General features: G+C 41.8%; 1 protein-coding gene across 3 annotated transcripts in view; it reads left to right on the top strand.

Annotated features, from left to right (window-relative positions):
• Positions 1-21,107, top strand: part of TNKS2 (tankyrase 2) — a 61,885-nt gene that overhangs the window by 15,375 nt on the left and 25,403 nt on the right. Inside the window, exons 3-15 of one of the 3 annotated variants that reach the window (XM_040362134.1) lie at positions 752-847; positions 1,816-1,852; positions 2,103-2,178; positions 2,482-2,576; positions 5,788-5,854; positions 7,818-8,004; positions 11,029-11,150; positions 15,448-15,539; positions 15,645-15,723; positions 16,964-17,135; positions 17,262-17,338; positions 18,302-18,447; positions 18,690-18,855. In XM_040362134.1, coding sequence (XP_040218068.1) covers positions 752-847; positions 1,816-1,852; positions 2,103-2,178; positions 2,482-2,576; positions 5,788-5,854; positions 7,818-8,004; positions 11,029-11,150; positions 15,448-15,539; positions 15,645-15,723; positions 16,964-17,135; positions 17,262-17,338; positions 18,302-18,447; positions 18,690-18,855 — 1,412 coding nt within the window. Of the gene's footprint in view, positions 1-751; positions 848-1,815; positions 1,853-2,102; positions 2,179-2,481; positions 2,577-5,787; positions 5,855-7,817; positions 8,005-11,028; positions 11,151-15,447; positions 15,540-15,644; positions 15,724-16,963; positions 17,136-17,258; positions 17,339-18,301; positions 18,448-18,689; positions 18,856-21,107 lie in introns of all 3 variants that reach the window. The other 2 variants (XM_040362135.1, XM_040362133.1) reach the window with 2 other exon arrangements.

The following is a 21,107-nucleotide window of genomic DNA, read 5'->3' on the forward strand; positions in this document are numbered from 1 at the left end:
ATGCCTATGCTGTGCGTTTAAAAGTAAATAACTTGTTAAAATGTCAAATGCGTGAAAAATTATTTTATTTAAATATTTATTTTTACAAAATATGTGACAAAAGTTACAAATTCTTACTCAATACCTTGAACTGTCTTCCTTCCAAAGATGATACATTTTGAGGGCATTTGTGTACTGCCTTGGCAGTTTAGTGCTTCAATAAATGGGGCTGTCAGTACTTTAGGATTGATCAATTAAAAAAAAAAAAAAAAACACCTCCTCTTTTTTTTTTTTTTTTTTTTTCCCTATGAGTTTTTAGTTTAGGGGTGGTCAGGAGTTTTTTCATTCATGAAACCTTGTGTACTACTGAGATGCTGTGATGGATCATGGTACCATGTGATCGCTGTGGCCAGACTCTGAGATCACACAGTAGTTAAAAATGATCGTTGTTTACTACTGTTTATGTGCTGATTGTGATTGGTCACAGCAATCACATGATATCAGGGCTGCTCACACAGTGGGTCGCCGTTTCCTCCGCTGCTAGCGAGCGTAATCAAGCGATGCGGAACATATGGGTACGCCAACCTGCATCTGCGCTGCACTAGTCCAGCCGGCTGGACAGGAAGCAGTTAAAAAAAATAAAACATTTTGTATTGAAATAGCCACTTTTATGCCCTATGGGAAATGGGCGATTGCTTTCTGTCAAGATTGGGAACTGTTGGTTTAGAGGAGTGATTAAATAAATCTTTACAATAAGTCTCTCTCTTTAAAGTTCTTCTTCAGCATGGTGCAGATCCAACTATTCGTAACACAGACAACCGGACAGCTTTAGATTTGTCTGATCCATCGGCTAAAGCAGTGCTGACAGGTAATAATGGTTTTTGAAATGTCTTTCTTTTGCTTTGTGCAACATATTTTAGTAGATACCGTTGCATACACAAATCAATTCCCTTGCCATGGTATCATCATCCGTGACAGGTGATTGTATATTGTCATTTTTAAATCTCCGTATCGCCTCATCTGCATTTTTGTTTTGTTGTTTTTACTGTGCATGTGAAAGTTTTTGTATGCTTTTATATTTTCATACACAGCATGCTTCTACTTTTCTTCTCCTTCTCACAATGCAGGTCAGAGTCATTCAACGCATTAAAAACCCATACACTCCCTATATGACCTGATTTATTTTCTTAAGTGCCACTCTATCTCTGAGGGCTAATCCACAAACTATATTTTAGAGAAGTGTGGGATTTAAAACCAAAAACTATATTCTCATCTAAGTGGATACTGCATCTGTCCCCGTACTGCCTCTAAGACTGAGAAGCGAGCAATCAGACTGCTGACCGCTCAGTTCTCAGTCTAAAGGTAGCAAATGGCCGGCTCTCTGCTCTGCCCCTCCAGTACTTACTGGAGCGCTGGGCTGTGGAGGGAGCAGAAGCGGCTGGCTCAGGTGCTCAATGGTGGGCTAAGAGGCCGAGCCAGCTACTGGTCCTGGCATCTGAGTGGATCCCAACATTTAAAATCAGGATCTCTCCAGCGCCTGGACCCAGCTGAGTTTTTTTCAACCAATCAGACTTTAGCCTGCTGTTGGCTGACTACAGTACATAACTAGGTGCACTCCTGTGACCTACAGGAGACGTAGGGCCAAAAGAGCTTTGGCCCTACTTCTTTTAATATAACAATATTATGAAAGAATAGTGACATGAGTAACAATGAATGATTGTTCTTAAATGTATGCACTGCGATAGTAACTCATAATATGTGCTCACTGAAAATGCACTAAACTCGCCCTGTGGTCCTAAAAGACTGTGTTATGATAACTATTATCTGTATCTGCAGGGGAATACAAGAAGGATGAACTTTTGGAAAGTGCTCGGTATGTATCCTTAGATTAAATATAATGATATATTTAATTGTTTATCTTCTTTAAAAAAATAATAATGCTTACTCTGCTGTCCATAGTCGACTGGCAGTCTGACACCCAGAGCAGCCAGGAATTGATCCGTGACGATTTTCAAACCAGCAGAACTGTTTAATGGACTTATTTTGTAAATGATGGGTGAAGGGTGCATACCTAAATAAATAATTGTTTTCTGCACTTTTTTTTTTTTTTTTTTTCCACATAGCAGTGGAAATGAAGAAAAGATGATGGCATTGCTCACTCCACTTAATGTCAACTCCCATGCAAGTGATGGAAGAAAGGTAACCAATAGTTTGCTTTAATGGCATATTCTGCAACTTGTTTTTTGTGAGCTGCCTTGTCTGTTATTTCCAAAATCCCATGGTAAAGTGAAAATATTTGCTAATTAATAAATGTTTTTAGGGATTCAAGGCTGTGTTGCCTGTTGTATGCAGTTTTATTCTAGCTTTTGTACATTTTTAATAAAAATTGTCATTGCCTTCTCTTAGCTTTAATACTATAATTGTATTTATTTATTAAAGACTAAACCTCTTTAAATCTGGTGTTTTGTGTCTTTTGATAGTATCCTTTTTCTATTTCTACAGTCAACCCCTCTTCACCTAGCTGCAGGCTATAACCGTGTGAAAATTGTACAGCTGTTACTTCAGCAAGGAGCAGATGTTCATGCCAAGGATAAAGGGTATGGCAACACACATCCCTGTCAGCCAATTTTTGTTATAAGGGCAATGCCAGAATCAAGAGTTGCATGTTAATGTAATGCTGCTGTGATCCAGTTGGGCATGTTTATGGAAAATATCTGTGGATTTGCATTTTGTGTTTTAATTTGCAATGATTTGTCTACATGGTTGTTCAACTCCAATTGCTTATTCATAAGAAAACACTTTCAGTTCATATACTTAGTCAGTTGTGACCATCTCTAGTAAAAACATTTCTGTTCCTCCCACTGTCAGCTCGATTACATGCAGTACCTATCTAGTCGTTTGTTCAATTCAAGCCACAACATTTTAGGCCAAGCTCACACTCTTATGCTGCGTACACATGATCAGACATTCCAACAACAACAACCGTGGATTTTTTTTTTCCAACGGATGTTGGCTCAAACTCGTCTTGCATACACACGGTCGCACAAATGTTGTCGGAAATTCCGATCACCAAGAACGTGGTCATGTACAACACGTACGATAGCACTATAAAAGGGAAAAGTTCAATACCAAGTGCGCCACCCTTTGGGCTCCTCCTGCTAATCTCATGTTAATAGAAGTTTGAGAGAGACGATTTGCGCTTATGTCATCTGCTGCTGTTCCCAAGAAATCAGTTTCAGGACTCTGTGTGAATATCAGCAGCAAAACATATATTTTTTTTATTCTAACATCCTAGAGAATAAAATGGCGATCGTTGCAATACTTCTGTCACACCGTATTTGCGCAGCGGTCTTACAAGCGCACTTTTTGGGGGGAAAATACACTTTTTAAAATAAAAAAACAACAGTAAAGTTATCCCAATTTTTTTTTTTTTTTATATTGTGAAAGATAATGTTACGCCGAGTAAATTGATACCCAACATGTCACGCTTCAAAATTGCGTCCGCTCGTGGAATGCCGACAAACTTTTACCCTTTAAAATCTCCATAGGCGGCGTTTTAAAAACTCTACAGGTTGCATGTTTTGAGTTAGAGGAGATCTAGAGCTAGAATTATTGCCCTTGCTCTAACAATCGCGGCGATACCTCACATGTGTGGTTTGAATACCATTTACATATGTGGGCGCTACTCACGTATGTGTTTGGTGTTTGCTTATGTGCGCGAACTTGGCGGGACGGGGCGCGTTTTCTGGCTCCTAACTTTTTTAGCTGGCTCCTAGATTCCAAGCAAATTTGTCAAACCCTGAAGTAGGGATGCACCGAAATTTCGGCCGCCGAAACATATTGGCTGAAAAGGGCCCTTTAGGCATTTTGCGAAAAGAGAAATCTCGCCGAAAATGGTGCCGCCCAGTACAGGGGTGTCGTTCTGGAGCGTCCCGGTCCAGTCCTCTCCTCCCTCCCTGACAAGGCGGCTGAAAGTGCTCTATGGAGGAAAATTGTCGGGACACACACACCACGTTAAGGAGCAGCTTTTCGGTATGATCAGCGGGAGGAGCATTATCGATGTGCAGCCCCGCGGGGGTTAAGAGTGCAGGACTTGTTTGAGGTCCTGCACTCTTAACCCCCGTGGCGCTGCACACTGATGATGCACCTCCCGCTGATCATACCGAGAAGCTGCTCCTTAACGCGGTGTGTGCTGACCGCTTTCCTCCATAGATAGGCAAAGAACACTGCTCTTGCTAACACTGCCCTGTCCCCTTTACTGACCTACTAAGGCAGGCTGCTGGGCGCACTGGTAGGCTGCATTGATCTCCTGTACCACATCTGCAGTCTCTGACCATCTCCTGTATAACATATTATTATTATTATTTTTTTTTTTTTTATATATATATATATATATATATATAAACGGTCACTTTCGGTATCGGTGCTGTTTCAGTATCTGTTTCAGTATCTGTTTCGGCACCAAAAAACACATTCGGTGCATCCTTATATAAAAGCAATTGTATTTGGACAATGCCCAGAACCGGGATTGGATCCCTGTCCAATTAATAATACATGGTCAGAAATTGTACAATTCCATCTTGTGAAAGTCAAACAAGGCAACCTTCCCGTGTGCTATTTCAACGAGTTTCGCAGAAAATACCACTTCTTCAGCGCAAGACATTCATATGATATACTACATATTTATGGGGGGGGGGGGAATATTACCATCAATTTCACATTCAAACTTTTTTTTTTGTCAACATAACAGAGGGAAAATATGATCACATGTTAGGGCGGTGCAATGACCATACAAAAATGTTCTCAGGCAGACACAGGAATTAAGGGAGCCACATCATACACAGACCCAGAAAGATGGACCATGGAAGGGCAGACACCCCAAAATAAAACCATATCAAGAGGAACTTAACGATCCTATCCCCGTTCAAGTGCATAATCCCATCAATGTTGTACAGGCTATGTACTTACAGGTTAGATAGGAGGGACGGAAGGAGGACAAGGTGAGCAAGTGAAATCTATTTGACCTTATCTAACACCCTTGTTAACATGTTTACATCCTACAAAGACCGATTGTTGGGACCCCTCCCAAAGGATATGCAACTGTAAGTAGGAAACATAAAGCGGAACTCATTACAGGGCATATAGATTTTATATACATCTCCATATAATCTCACTTGCCCATGAGGGCTAACACAGGTGTCGGTCATGCCACCAATTCCTGGCCTTGGCATTTGACCTGATATAAATTACTGTCAATCAGTCCTAGTCGGATATCATAAGAAAACTCCCAAAACCAGGCATTTGGTATATATCCTCATTTCATCGCCTTGTCCTGAAGAAATGGTATTGACACGGCACACAGGAAGGATGCCTTGCCAGTATTTTTTTACAAGTTGGAACTGAAAAATCGCTGAACGTATATTATTAATTGGGCAGTGTCCATTTATGATTGCTTATATATGTATTTAATACATCTGTGTTAAATAACGTATTAATAAATTTGTATGGTTTTAGACTTTAGTATTGTTTTGTCCTATATTGTTCCTGTAAATTTTTTTTTATTTTTGTGCAGAAATCAATATAGAATATATATCCTATTGCTAATAGATTGTTGTTGTTTTTTTTGAATGATTTTGCTGCTGTCTTTATTTTTAGTGTTTGTTTTCACATGAAAGTGCTTGGAAATTGATAGGTCATGTAGGTCTTAATGTAGATATAATATTGAGCATTTTCTTGTGTAGACTGCATTCATGGGCTTTTGGCCACAGCCAACATTGTTGCTCAGGTCTTCTTTTTCTATTCCTTTAGTGATTTGGTGCCACTTCACAATGCCTGCTCATATGGCCACTATGAAGTAACAGAGTCGCTTGTAAAGGTAATTGTGTCTTAATTTATTTACATATGTCTGTCATGCTGGATTACAGTGAACATTTAACTACCGTATTTATCGCCATATAGCGCACACCGGCGTATAGCGCGCACCCCCAAACCTAGAGGAGAATCCTAGGGGAAAAAAAAGGAATACTGACAATTTACAGATAGTTACTTAGTTGCCCGGCGGCCTTGTCCGGTCCGGCGTCCGTCTACGGCATTGGTGGTGTCCTCGTGGTGTCCTTCCCGCTTCTCCCATGCTGTTTTTGAACGCCGCCGCCGACATATACCGAGTACAGTACACTCGGCTCCTCTCGCGGAGCCGATCGTGGCCGAGTGTACTGCACTCTGTATATGTCGGCGGTGGTGCTCAGAAATCCGACCTATACCGAGTGTCAGAAATCCGACATATACCGAGTGAAGTACACTTGGTATATGTGGGCGGCGGTGCTCAGAAAGCGGGAAATGGCGTATAACACGCACCCACGATTTTTCCTAATTTTAAGGGGAAAAAATTGCGCGTTATACGCCGATAAATACGGTATATGTTTGTTATTTGAAATTTTTTTTTTTTACAAAACATGGTAGCATTCCAAATGTAGGAAAGAGTACAAAATTTCAACAATAAGTGCTAGCGCCAGTCCAAGGCTGGGCCGGCATAGGAAAGGGAGGGACTAACACCCTCACTCTCCACCGCCGGCCCCTCCACCAGTAGCGGAAATTTCTCAATAGAGTCAAGTGGTATAGGACCGTGCCATAGTAGTTTCATGGTTATTCGTACACTTGGTAACTTCTATAGTAGCTGAGAATCAAAGAGAAAGAAGACAAAGGGGAAAAGAGAGAAGGGGGGGGGGGCGGGGGGAGAAGGCAGGCTAGAGGAGTGGAGATGGCAATGTACCTCAGTATTCTGGTCGTCGGCTCACGGCGGGTCCTCCCTGGCATGCCACCTCTCCCAGACAAGGTCATGGTTGTCCAACCTGTCCCGTCTGTCATCTTTTCCATGAGTTCTACATCCTTTTAACTATATGTTTTAATGTTTATGCTCTTAGTATTTACTAAAAACACAAACTAGAGAATTTGCTATGCCATGGGAGCATTTGTGTTTGCCTGCTCCCGAGCCCCGCTCTGTGTCCTTATGGACACCTGCCCCAAGCTCCCTCCTCGCTGTATGTGATTGAAGGCAGTGGAAGCCAATGGCTTCTGCTGTTGTGTCTCAGTCAATGAGGAGGCAGATACCTTGAATAGCAGCTGCGCTTATGTGCATCACTTGATCGCGATTAGTCTCAAGTATTAGCAGGGGCTGCCTGCTGAAAGGGTGTGGGGTGTTTTTTTTTTTTTTTTTTTTTTTTTTTTTTAATAAACCTTCTGGTAAAAAAGCTTAAAAAAATATAATATAATTAAAAGCTTGGTATCACGTGTTTGTACATATCCTGAGTAGTGATTACCAAAATGGTGAAGGAAAACCATTAGGCTTCATGCACACTGTTGTACAGAGGCTGTACAGTGCGCAGAGCCTGCGTACTGCTTCTCCCAGTACCCTCTGTCACCGTGTTCAGCCACCCATTGAGATGAATGGAAAGAGGCAGTTGTGTACCGGAGTTTGCGGAAAGCTCCTACATTCACACCGATGTAGAGTGCGCGTATATAGCATGTGTCGGGGTACATGCGAGTGCTTTATGCAAGCCTTGACACCCAATTGCCTCTTCCCATCGGTTCACAGTAGCAAAGGGTCACAGGAATGACATTACACAGGCTCTGTGCTCTCTACAGCCTTGTGCATGACACCCTAAATATGGTTTATTTTTATTCATGTATAAAACGATTATCGTTTGGTTTTTAAATAAACTTGTTTTTTTTTTTTTTATGTAAGCTTATTATATACCCTTTAAACTTGTATAATTTCTAGTTAGGATTTGATCATAATGGGTGACTAAATATTACAATACAATGTTTTTATTTTTTTTCAGCATGGTGCCTGTGTCAATGCAATGGATCTCTGGCAATTCACCCCTCTTCATGAAGCGGCATCTAAGAATCGTGTTGAGGTATGCTCCCTCTTGCTTAGTTATGGAGCAGATCCCAACATGCTCAACTGCCATAACAAGTGTGCAATAGATCTGGCCCCAACACCGCAGCTTAAGGAACAATTGGCATGTAAGTTGCTTCATTTTTATTTGTGACAAATCCCCAATGGTTTTATTTCTGTTGCTGTAGTAGTAGTCAGTGGTGACACACACACACACACACACACACAAAGATCGTCTAATAGCCTAGGTTCACACTGATTTTTTATTTTTTTTATTTTTATTTTTTTTTCCAATCTGAGTTTTCAGTACTATTTCAAGGGGCAGTTGTACGGTGAGTTGATGCAGTTAAGATGCCATTTTGATGTGAGTTTTTTTACTACTATGGCTCAATCCCGTTGTCAGCAGCAGGTATGAGTTATTGGTTGTTAAAGAGCTGGCACCTGCCAGCTTCCTAGAGAGTCACCCCTGCTGTCAGCTGGGTTCAACAAAAGAGCCGTAATAAAAAAAAAAAGCATAGGGGCCCTCCACCGATCCTTAGGTCTGGGGTTTAAGGGGAACTCTGAAAGAAAAGGCGTGGGATTGCACCCAAAATCCATACCAGACCCTTATGCGAGCATGCAGCCCCACAGGCCAGGGAAAGGGAGGAGACGAGTGAGCAGGTGTCAAAGCCTAACAACCAATGACTCATCCCTGCTGCTGACAGCAGGGATGAGTCACTGGTGGTGCCGGTGATCTGCCGATATGGTTCCCCCTCTTGACTGCGCAATCCGAGCCGACGGAAATCAACGACCCTGATCAGCTGTAGCAACAGGTCCAGGGCGACGTGGAATTCGCTGTAAGTGGTGAGTTGGCCTCGCTGCACTCGCTCAGCCTCCTGGCTCTTCTTCTTCTTTTTTTTTTTTTAACATCCTCCTATCCACGGGGATGGTAAGGAATGAGTCTGGATGCCGCCCCGAACTGCGGGGCTTTGTCTACGCCTGCAACTAGCTCAACAAGACACTGGCTACTAACCACAACATAAAAAAAAAACGGCTGTGGTTTTGATGTGTCCATTGAAGTTTATGGAACACAAAATCGCACTGCATCATACCCAAATCGCATCAGTTACACTACATTTATATGAGCAGGTTCCACAGAAACTTGTGTTATTTCACTTGTGCAATTCCTTGTATTCTGAACGTTTCAGAAATGTATCCGTGTGAACCAGGGCTTTACTGGTCATCATTGACGGCAGTATAGTTTAAAAAAAATAATAATACATTTGGGACATTGTCATTTTAAACGTAAAGGAGTATAATAACTGGAATTTTGAATGATTACTACTTTTGTCAACAGCCTATCAGTTGGAAAGTTGTACTTTGCCAGCTTTCTGTGGCGGTGGGACTATCTAAGGCTGTTTTGTCAGATGCCAGCTAAGCTGGTGGTTTCTTGCCTGTCCTGGGGGTGTAGTATTTTCCGTATAGTTTATTTAGTGTAGTAATAAGCTTTGAGGATTCAATGATTTGGTAGTGTCATGTTGGCTAAATCTGACCAATTTTCAATTGGGGAATTTATTTCCTTTTTCACAAGGTACTTGCCCAGCAAGGCAGTTTTATTTTCTCTGTTTTAGTAACTTTCCTGTAAAGTCTAAAGAGATCATCTAGGTGTGTAGCTTCAAACTGTTTACATTTATTTTTCATTTTTTTTTGGCAGTCATGATTCCATGTTCACTGAGAAACTGTTTTAGTGAGCTTCTCATGTTTTACTTCTTTGTGGGCTGCTGAGACCAATAACCTCCTGACACATTTTGGTCATATGCCCCTGCAGTTTCTGTGACTAGCTCTGTCCAGGTGGCTCTTTTAAAAGTCAGTTTAATAGTCTTGCATAGTGATCTATGTTGGAGAGGCATACTTTGTTTTACCTTTTCTTATACTGGAATGGCCAGGTTTCAAGTTTGTTATAAGAGTCGGTTCACACTAAGGCGGCACGACTCCGGGGGCGGCTCTGCAAGTCATCCTGAGGACGACTCCGGGGGCGGCTCTGCAAGTCATCCTGAGGACGACTCCGGGGGCGGCTCTGCAAGTCATCCTGAGGACGACTCCAGAGGCGATTTGCAAGACGACTTCTGTAATGATTTGCGTCGCTCCGATTAGAACGCTCCCATTGCACTGCATGGGAAGCGATTCGTCAGGAGGCTAAGCCGCCTGACGCGTCGCCCCAGTGTGAACCAACTCTTAGTGTATGACCATTTTAAATATTTGCATTGTGTCAAGATGTCTTTGGTCACAGCATATGCTTTTATTTTATAACCTTTAGCATTGTAATAGGAATATGCTTACTGAAAATATGTCTTTAAAGTGTTAGTAAAGGATTTTTATTTTTTCATTTAAAATAACAAACATGTTATACTTGCCTCTACTGTGTAGTTCGTTTTGCAGAGTGGCCCCGATCCACGTCTTCTGTGGTCCCTCAGCGGCTGTCTCTGGTTCTCCCCGCAATTACTCACCACAGTCAGGCGAGAGCTCGCATGGTGGTCAGTAATTGCGGGCGCGCTCCCGTGATACAGAGAGCAGCCATAGCCGCTCACTGTATTACTCGGCCCCGCCCCTCTGCGTCACTGGATGTGATTGACAGCAGCACCAGCCAGTGGCTGCGCTGCTCTCAATCCATCCGCTCTAGCCAATCAGCGGCCAGGCTAAGTGGCTAAGAGGATCTCGGGACCGAGCGGGACTTTCGAGGGGTCAGGTAAGTATAACGGGGGCTTGGGGTGGGAGCATCCAATGTTGTTTCACCTTAATGCATAGATTGCATTAAGGTGAAAAAAAAAATTCTTTACAACTCCTTTAAGGTGTTGATAGGCATGAGATGGTGGTCAGATGATCCAGTGGAATAGTGTTCTTTTGAGTGCATATTTATACAGTTGTCCCAAAGACCAAACCTGGCTATTAAATTCTAGACCCCCCCCCCCCAAAAAAAAAAAATCAAAGCTATTCAGCCAGGGAATTGTATGCAGAGAGTGCAAATAACCCATAGTCCCAGGTTGTCTGCAGTCCTATTCAGACCAGGTCTCATGTTTTCATTCATCTTGCACCAATTAATCTGAAATGTCTGTAAAGGAGTTCCTATCTACACTGCTAACACAAAACTGCATTTTGTCTGCTTCCCTATCTAGATGAATTTAAAGGTCATTCATTGCTGCTGGCAGCAAGAGAAGCAGATGTAGCACGTGTGAAAAAGCACCTGTCACTGGAAATAGTCAACTTCAAACATCCTCAAACTCACGAGACCGCCTTGGTGAGTTTTTTTCTATAAAGCTTCTGCTTTAAAGCCACTGGAACATTACAAGCTTAAAATAAATTTATATGAACAAAACTTTCAAAAAGAAATTCATTGATTTCTCCATGGTAAACAGATTCTCAAATTGTTTTACATTTTGTATTTCATTTAATTCTGATTGAGGCAAAACTAACAGGTCTGAAATGCTAAGCTTCTGCAGATCACTTCCATGAATGGGCTCCAGATCTGCTAAATCGGACCTTTTGTGTTGGTGGCATTATAGTGTTACTAAATCCACAACAGTAAAACCAGATTGTATATGCAGTAAAGCATGCTCGTTACACTTGCTGTGGAACCTAAAGGGGGGCTGCATTGTGTAAAAAGATCCTGTCTTCTCTGACCCCCCCCCTCTTCTTCCACAGTCCTCAAACCATTTCCCAATAGCATAGAGCTATGGGGGCAATCTGCACATATTCAGTTTGGTGTTTTTGTTTTCTTGGGAGGGTGCATGTGATCAGCACAGGGCCAATCGCCATTGTCCAGACAGGGTCGGGGGTCCTGCAGCCTAATAGGACAGTCAGAGCAGAATGAAAACTCCTCTTGCAAGTGCTTTAACCAGACACTGATAGAAGTCACAGGACTGCTCTAACTGCTGAGAAAAACGTATTTAGCAATTTTATTTTATATTGACTAAAACTATTGCATTTCCATGTTCTGTGGGAGACCAAATATAGTGAATATAGGGTCCTGGATTTAGTATCACTTTTAAAGGCATTTGGCCTGTTTTGAGGATCAACTAGTTATACTAGCATTTCTTGTACAGAAGTATATTAATCTACATGACAAAAAAAGAACAGCGTAGGCCAACCAAGTAATAGTGGCTTTTCTTTTACCAAATAAGTATAAAGGCTTTAGAATAACTGGTCTTTACAAGCTCTTAATTTCCTGCGTTACCCTTAAAGTACCTCTAACATAGGACAAGTTTCTACTTTCTCATGAGAGAACTGCATACCGCCTCCGCATGCCTGGAAAAGCAGTGTGTGTCATACTGTAAAGTGAAGAAACACAGACTCATGTTTTTCAGCTTAAAACCATCATAGGTCATCTGTCTGACCCAACTTTCCAGTAAAATGACTCCAGGGAACGTTTGCTTATCTTATAAACCAAAAAAAGAGAAATGTTGCTGGATATTTTTTACAATCTAATTTTGGTTAAATATATTAAAATGCTTAATAAGAATTTTATAAATGCGTGCAACCCCCCCCCCCCCCCCCCCAAAAAAACAATATTGTTTACCAAATTCCTAAACTCTTGGCCTGTTGCCAAGAAGTCAACAGTGTTGCAGCTATTTTGCAGAAAGCCTTGGTTACCAAAAGAGGAGACTACTCTCTAGATTTAGTTCCCATTTAGTTCTGGAGTTTCAAGTTTGCAAATGGACTTGTGCATTTGTAAATACCTTTCTCCATCCATTAAGGGACACAGGGATTTGGGTACATCTGAGGTATATGCCTACAGAAGGTTAGGAATTTTTAAATGGGAAAAATCATAAGTGTGTGTGTGTGTGTGTGTGTGTGTGTGTGTGTGTGTGTGTATATATATATATATATATATATATATATAATTTATTCTATCCTTGTAATCCGTCAGATTTCCATGTTACACAGCTGATCGCTGTATAGCAGCTTTCTAGAATGACAGTTCCTCAGCTTTAGGTGAGGACTCCACCAGGCTGGATGTGCAGGAAAAGCCTAGAACAGGTGTGCCCAATCAGTGGCCCGCAAAGCCCTCTGATGTGGCCCGCGACCTCCTGATCTGGGATGGACTAGAATAGAATACTGTTATTAAATGTGATTTTAGTAATAAACTGACCATGTATATATGGGAATATCTGTTCTGCAGTGGTTACCGGGCTGTTTTCAAACTGACCCACAGATGCAGAGCAGTGCACCTGTGGGTTACCTGAACTGAGCCATAGACTTCTGTTGATAACTGCGAGTTTGGTGATGTTTCTGAAAGTGCACCACACCTGCAGAATATAAAGTCTATTGCAAAGTGCAGGAAAGCCAAAGGGTACACTGCGTTGCACCCGCGGTGTGGGTAAACCACAGCGCATCAGTGTGAAAGCTGCCCTGGGCCCCTTTCACACGGTCAGTTCGACCCAATCAGACCCTCCATTCACCTCTCAGGAGTGGCAGATGTAAACCAACTTGTGTCCTTTCTCCAATCCTTTAAAAAAATAAATAAAGGAGTATAGTGGGTTGTGTCTGTATCCATATGCAGAGCGTACATGGACCTGCCATCCGCCCGTTCCGCTCAATTTGGCACGCAACCGGTTACCAAGTTGCTTATGTGGCCCTCATGCTTTAAATGGTTGTGCACCCCTGGCCTAGAATGTGATCTTAATGCACTTTCTACTTTGTGGCACTTTCCAGATCTTGGTGTACTGTGTGTATTTATCACTGAGCCGCCCCTTCATGGTTCAGAGCTGTGGCACAGACACAAGTGTAATTCTGTTACTGATGACTCCTTTTGGGTGAGCCCCTTCAGGCCGAGGCATCGGGAGCCATCTCATTATTCTGCTTTTAAGCCCTGTTTCAAATTTCCTACTACCGCTAGTTTTTACTGCAGTAAGGGTTTAGTCCCAGAGATCAAGCATGGATGTTGGAATTTATCCCGCTGCTTCTGGAGCACCTAACACTGGTCTGTTTCCACTGCTGCTCTACAGTGGCTTGGTTTGTGAGTGTGTAAAGCTTTTCCTCACCTTGGGGCTTGTTCCCTACTGCTATGTGACACAACATGTCTGCCCGCAGAGGCTTTAAGTGTGCTTCAGTGCCATCCCTGGCAGGGTGTGTCTGATTCTCCTGAGCCAGTAAATCCATGCCTGCAATCCCTGTTGCCATGTTGGGTTCAGAGACCCAGCAAATTTTAGGTAATGACAAGTCTCCTGCAGGTGAGCAGTAGTATATGCAAGAGGTTGTTTCTAACCTTATTGATGCAGTGTGTATTACCATGCATCTGGAGGATCAGCCAACAGTTCAAGGCCTTGGGTCCTTAGAGCTCTTGCAGCTGCATATATGCTGGTTTGAGTAATTTTCTTTATGTGGACTGGAAACTTCCAAAGGGGTTCTGGGCCCCAGCTGATAATATGCCAGAACATTTCCCCTTTAACAAATGATACATGAACTGTTTATGTTTTCTGTGTCCCCTGTGGAAGCTTCCAATATCCACATTAAACACCACTAAATACTAAAAGGGTGGAAGGTGTGCTCACCTTTTGTGGATTTGCTGACAATTAAATTCCATCTTTAGATCCCAGTTTGATTTTACCTGGTTTTGCTTTCTGTCCTGTATGGCAGTAGCCATGATCTGTCAATTGTCAGTGGGTAGAGTCCATAAAGGCAACGACTCCACTTTGGGGTTAGGCTCTTGTTTCATACGGTGGCTGAAGCAAATGTCTGAAGACTTGTACTTTTAGGTGTGACTTCTTCAAAACCTCAAATCTTGCCTCTTGCAATGGGACTGTCAGCTCAAATGCACAGGGCACTCTGGCTACGTGCATTCGACATTGTGGAGATATTCAATTAACATCTGATTTGCCTACCCTTCAAGGGATTCTGGGGTTCATTTACTAAGACTGGAGAGTGCAAAATCTGGTGCAACTGTGTATGGTAGCCAATCGGCTTCTAACTTCAGCTTGTTAAATTTAAGCTTTGACAATAAAACCTGGAAGCTGCACCAGATTTTGCACTCCAGTTTTAGTAAATCAACCCCATTGTCTCTTTGGACCTGCTCTTGACACAATCGCATGCAACGCCATGGGTGGCCATAGTGCACTTGTGTCATTGCAAGAGTTAATTGGAAGAAGCAAAGGTATTCCACCCTTTGCACTCAGCTGCTTCTTTCTTTCTTTCTTTCTTTCTTTCTTTCTTTCTTTCTTTCTTTCTTTCTTTCTTTCTTTCTTTCTTTCCTTCTTGTAGCCAGGGGTCCCTAGCACAGGTTTAAATGCCTACCATAAAATTCTAATCTTACATTCTGTGTCCAGTAAGGGGTAGTTTCCTGGTGTTATTTTCTCACAAAACGGAGACATGCTTGATTGAGGGGATATACAGGGGCTTTTATGACTTTTCTGTATGCCAGTGTCACTGCCAACCTAGGTGACTGTAACCTGACTCCTTTTTGCATTCCTGTGCTCCTCAGGGGCTTGAAGAACAAAATTATGGTAAATGCAAAAACCAATTGTTTGACAAGCCAGCGAAATATTTTGTTCTTTATATAACAAAAATTGTATTTATTTTTTTCCCTCTCTGATGTATAGCATTTTGCTGGCACATCGCCGTACCCCAAGCGAAAACAAGTGTGTGAGCTGCTTCTAAGAAAAGGAGCAAACGTCAACGAAAAGACCAAAGAGTATGTTTATTTTTTTTCATTTTTTTTTTTTTCATTTAACCTTCTGTTTATGACATTCAGTTGTGCAAAATTTTACATCCATGATTCTTTGCCTCTTTCTTCAAGCTTTTTGACCCCACTGCATGTTGCAGCTGATAAAGGCCATAATGATGTTGTAGAGGTGTTGCTGAAGCATGAAGCCAAGGTTAGTTCTGATTTCTACTCTTTATCAGAAAATAATTTTGCTTGTGTTTTGGGCTTTAAAGTGATTATAATTTATATTACATTTTTTTAACCACTTCAATACCTGCCACTTGCACCCCCTTCCTGCCCAAGCCAATTTTCAGCTTTCAGTGCTGTCGCTGTTTAAATGACAATTGCGTGGTCATGCTACACTGTACCCAAACAGAATTTTTATCATTTTGTTACCACATATAGAGCTTTCTTTTGGTGGTATTTGATCAACTCTGCAGAAAATGTTGAGAAAAAAAGTTTCTTTTGTTTGTTATAAAATTTGGTAAATAAGTTTTCTCCACTGATGGGCACCAATGAGGGGCCACTGACAGACGGCACTGATGGGCGGCACTGATATGCAGCACTCATGGGTGGCACTGGTGGGCACCCATGTTGGCATACCTGGTGGTCCAGTTTTGTGGCCATCCCTGGTGGTCCTGGGCGGGCATCCGAGGGGGGAGCTGCGCTAATAAACAATCAGCACAGGCTCTTTACCGAGATCGGTGTAGCGGACTGACATGCCGCACCACCGATCGCTGCGATGCGCGCTCCCACGGGTGTTATCCTGTGAAATGTCATATGACGTCCAGTTAGGATAACTGAACCACCACCCGGCCGTCATTCTGCTATAGGCCAGGTAGGAAGTGGTTAAATAGCAAACCTGTCTATACTTACCTGCTCTGTGCACTGGAATTGCATGGAGTGGCCATGAACCTCCTTGTTTTTGGGTTCCCTGCCGGCGCTCCTGGCCCCTCCCCTCTGTCCAGTGCCCCCATAGGAAGCTGCTTCCTATAGGGGGCACTTGGGACAACGGGACTTGGCCCTGCCCCCACTCCCTCATCACTGGTTTTGATTGAAGTCAATTGCTTCCGGTGCCCCAGCAGATCCAGTGAGACCTGGAAGTGAGGGGAGAGAAGAGTTGCAGATGTGCACGGCGCTGGATCAAATGAGGATTCGGGTAAGTAAAAGGGAGGATTCTGACTTCTAAACATTCATTGCATTAAGATGATAAATGTATAGGCTTTACAATCACTTTAAAGAAGGTCACTGGGGATGATTACAGGATAGGAGTTTAGCAGTACATAGCAATATACGTTCAGTGTTGACCTGGATGGAGTTTTCTTTTTTCAACCAGACTAATAATGTATTGCATTACTGTAACCAATGTTGCATACACTGGACTGTAAATGCGCCTTGTTTTGTCTGTTTAGGTCAATGCTTTGGATAACTTAGGACAGACCTGTCTCCATCGTGCTGCTCATTGTGGTCAATTGCAAACCTGCCGGATTTTGTTAAACTCAGGTTGTGACCCGGCAATTCTATCGCTTCAGGGTTTTACTGCTCTTCAAATGGGGAATGAAAGTGTACAGCAGCTTCTTCAGGGTATGAATTATCCATCAGCTTTTTATATGAGAAGCAGTTTTGATTGTTATATATGTTGTCATTTTGGTATGTGGTGTTCAATTTCAAATGCTTTGCATTAATGTCAGCCTTTATTTTTACCAGAAGGCTTACCGCTTAGTAACTCTGACACTGACTGCCAATTGCTGGAGGCTGCAAAAGCTGGAGACCTAGATATCGTCAAAGTGAGTATGGTTGTAGAGTTTAGGTTGTGTCCTGTGGCAAACTTGAGTTTTTTTTTTTTTTTTTTTTTTAGTTTCAGAGCCTTTTTTCTTTTTCTTTTCTTTTTCTTTCTTTCTTTCTTTCTTCCAGATGTGTCATTCATGCACATAGTTCTGTGAGTGGGAAACGACAAGTACTGACGACCTTTGCAGCTGTCGCCTTATAGTTCTCAAACTACCAGGGTGCTGTTGAGCGCTTTGGTAGTTCATTGTCTCTTCCTGTCTGTGTATTTGCCTGCTCATAGGAGCTACGAGCAGACGGATGCACTGATCTGTTGATCGCAGATTCAATGCTTTACAGGCTCCTAGCAAAAAAAGAAAATTATGCACATTTGTGCACAAGATGTGCGTTTTTTTTTATTGGTGTGTTTTTTTATTTATTATAATGAAGGTGAAAAACATTTTAGGCCTGAAAATTACCTAAAACGCCTGTAAAATAATATAGTGGGAATTCCAAATGAGATCATATATGAATTTTATAGCATACGTTGGTTGCAGTCAGAGTAACAAGAACATTTGTTTTTATTGTAATATGTACCAGAAAATACTTTTTTACTGTTCATGTTGGTACATTTGTAGATTTATAGCGTCTTCCATTAGTGGCTCTTCATTTAATATGATGTTTAATTCACTGTGCCTTTTGAACAATTGTTGCAATAAGATGAGTTGTATTGTGTTTACTTGGTCAATGCAAGTCTAAAAGAAAAACAATACAACACAGGTACTGTACAGCACTAATGAGCAGGAAGCACAGCCTGCATGTATAATGTGCAAACTGAAGAGCCTTCATGTTTGTTTATAAACTCTGCACAGAAACAAGGTTTGAAAGGTTGAAATATTAACCCGCCTTGATAAAATGATTCATGGTAACCCAATCATAGTAGTTGCCCTTTTAAAATCTGATCTTTTTTTGATTTTTTCTTTTAGAAACTGTGTAACTCACAAACTGTAAACTGTAGGGATATAGAAGGCCGTCAGTCCACACCCTTACATTTTGCTGCAGGGTACAATCGGGTCGCTGTGGTGGAATATCTTTTGCAACATGGAGCAGATGTCCATGCTAAAGATAAAGGGTAAGCATTTGATATTGGTTGAGAAACTGGACCACAACGTGTAGTAATTTTTGTGTTGCTATTAGCTGTCAGTTACAAAAATAATCTGATAAATTGGATGTTATGGTTGCAATAGCAAATTCAGTTCGAGATTTTGTTCTATAGTAGACATGTAGCAAATTATGAAGATCTTTTTGTACAGAAATTTGTGCAAAGGTCTTATAGCCATGTGCCTAAATAATATTTGTAATTTGTGTTTTTAGCGGCTTGGTTCCATTACACAATGCGTGTTCCTATGGACACTATGAAGTAACAGAGCTGCTTGTCAAGCATGGAGCAGTGGTTAATGTATCCGATTTATGGAAATTCTCACCTTTACATGAAGCTGCAGCAAAAGGGAAATATGAGATTTGCAAGCTTCTCCTACAGGTATGGTCCTGGCATCCAATGTCAAGTGAAAATGTTTGCTTTTTTTTAGGTCAAAATTTAGACCTTATGTGAGATAAATTGATGTCTGTTGTATATTCAGTACCTTCTTTTTATTCTTTAGTCGAGCAACGCATGCGGCGATACCTCACGTGTGGTATGAGCGGCGTTTACATACGTTTACACACTTTTATTCCTATTACAAGGAATGTAAATATTCCTTGTAACGGGAATCTATCGTGACAGGTCCTCTTTATGGAGAGATGCGGGGTCAATAATACCAGGCTGGAAAGCATGAGATCGAGAAAAAAAATCCACTGATCTCATGCTGACAGCCGCAATCGCGGCTTTTGTTTACATCTGGGAACCCGGACATGATGTCATAATGTCACGCCCGGACCGCCGATGGTCATAGAGATGACTGGAAAATCACTATGGTCGTGATCCGGCACTGGCCAATTGTTTCTCCGGGTCCCCGAAGGCACGGGAGCGCCCGGAGAAGCACCGGATGGTGGCGGGTGGTTGGGGACATCCCGTCTCCTATAAGAGAACAATCAAGCGGTGGAACTTGCGCCATAATCACTCTTTTCGTGCACATAGTCGCTGGCTGGTAATAATATCTGAATGATGCCTGTAGCTGCAGGCATCATTCAGATATCCCCACTGAAAGTCCAGATGTCATATGACGTCCTTGGGCTGGTGGTTAAACCTAAAGTGGTTGTAAACCCTCGTTTACAACTTTATGCTACAGGTAAGCCTACAATAAGGCTTACCTGTTGCTAACAAGGATATCTCCTAAACCTGCACGGTTTAGGAGATATCCCTGTATTTACATGTGCCGACGTCATGCAGCACATGCGCACTTAAGCCAACTGAAGCAATGGCACTACGTGTCGTTGCTTTAGTTGTACTGTGCTATTCCCGACGCATTCACAATCACAGCGCCGGAGCTGCGATATGCGGAAGTCACTGTGGGACAACATGTCCGCGGACTGGAAGGGGGGGGGGATGGTTGGCTGCGGGCGCCTCGATCGGCGCCATAATGCTACTAGCTCATTATGCCTTTGTCTTGCAGGGTTTTTTTTGGGGGTTTTTTTTCCTAAAGGAGAATTTACTTCCTCTTTAGGATTGAAACAAAGTGGCAGAAAAGACTTTGGTCTTCAAGTGCTTAACAAACAAATGAACAGCAGGACAACAATGTTACCTTTTTTTTTTTATATCAACCCATCTGAAAAAAATAAGTGTTCTACTACTTTTGGTTTTACTACCTTGGTTCACATTTTCCTTGCTTGTTCCACTAATTTTGGTTTTCTTAGGCTGGCCAATCTTAAACCTTTTTATAATCTCCTTTTAGACTTACAAACAACGATATAACATGAAGGACTAGTAAATCTTTTTAAATCTTATACATCCAGGTTGCTTTTGCACTCCTAATTGTTAAACCTAAAAATTATTGTAAAACCAAAATGTGATGAGCGGGGCCATCTTTAGAATGCCGGCGTTCTGCTTTAAAGGTGAAATATTTGCCAAGTGACTATGTGCTTTGTAAAGAGTTGCACAGGAACTGCTTGCACAATATTTGACAATTATTGTAAAATGTTTAGGTGAGAGAGAGAGCTCAATTACGATTTTGTCAAAAGGAGATGCCGGGCATTAGGGTTACTACCTCATCCTAGCGAGTTTTTAAAGCATTACGCAACATTGAACAATGACAGTACTGTTTTAGTATAAAGGTACTTCCTGTTAAGTGAATGTCCCATCCTAAAAATGGCGTTTACCCAGAAAATTTCTGTTTGGATATTTGCATATCTGCATAATCTTTCCAATAAGCAATACATAGCTTTTACTATAGATCATTTTAGCTGCTGGCTGCACATAAATGAATCGCTTTTGTATCCTCACAAGTCGGTGTTCTTTCAGCCACAGTCTGCAGTGTCAACTCCTGTTTGTTTGCTTCACTGCTGAAGCAAACAGGAGTTTGTATAATTTTTTAAAATCTGCACCCAGCCTCCACTAGAGGGGGCACTTCACACAGGAAATTAACTCTGTATTTAACTACATGCTGTGATGCTGGGAACGGGCGAATTTTGTTTTTTTTTGTGCAAGAACAAAAAGTGCAGTTATCCTTTTGTTTTCAATGCTGTACTTCAGTTACTAAATATAGTATATTGTGTAGGAGTAGCATTGTATGGCTCCTGTGTAAATCTGTTGCATAGACTATTATTAGTCCCCGAGGACCATGGTTGTAAATTAAA

Source organism: Rana temporaria, chromosome 8 (genome assembly GCF_905171775.1).
Source record: "Rana temporaria chromosome 8, aRanTem1.1, whole genome shotgun sequence".
NCBI lineage: Eukaryota > Metazoa > Chordata > Amphibia > Anura > Ranidae > Rana > Rana temporaria.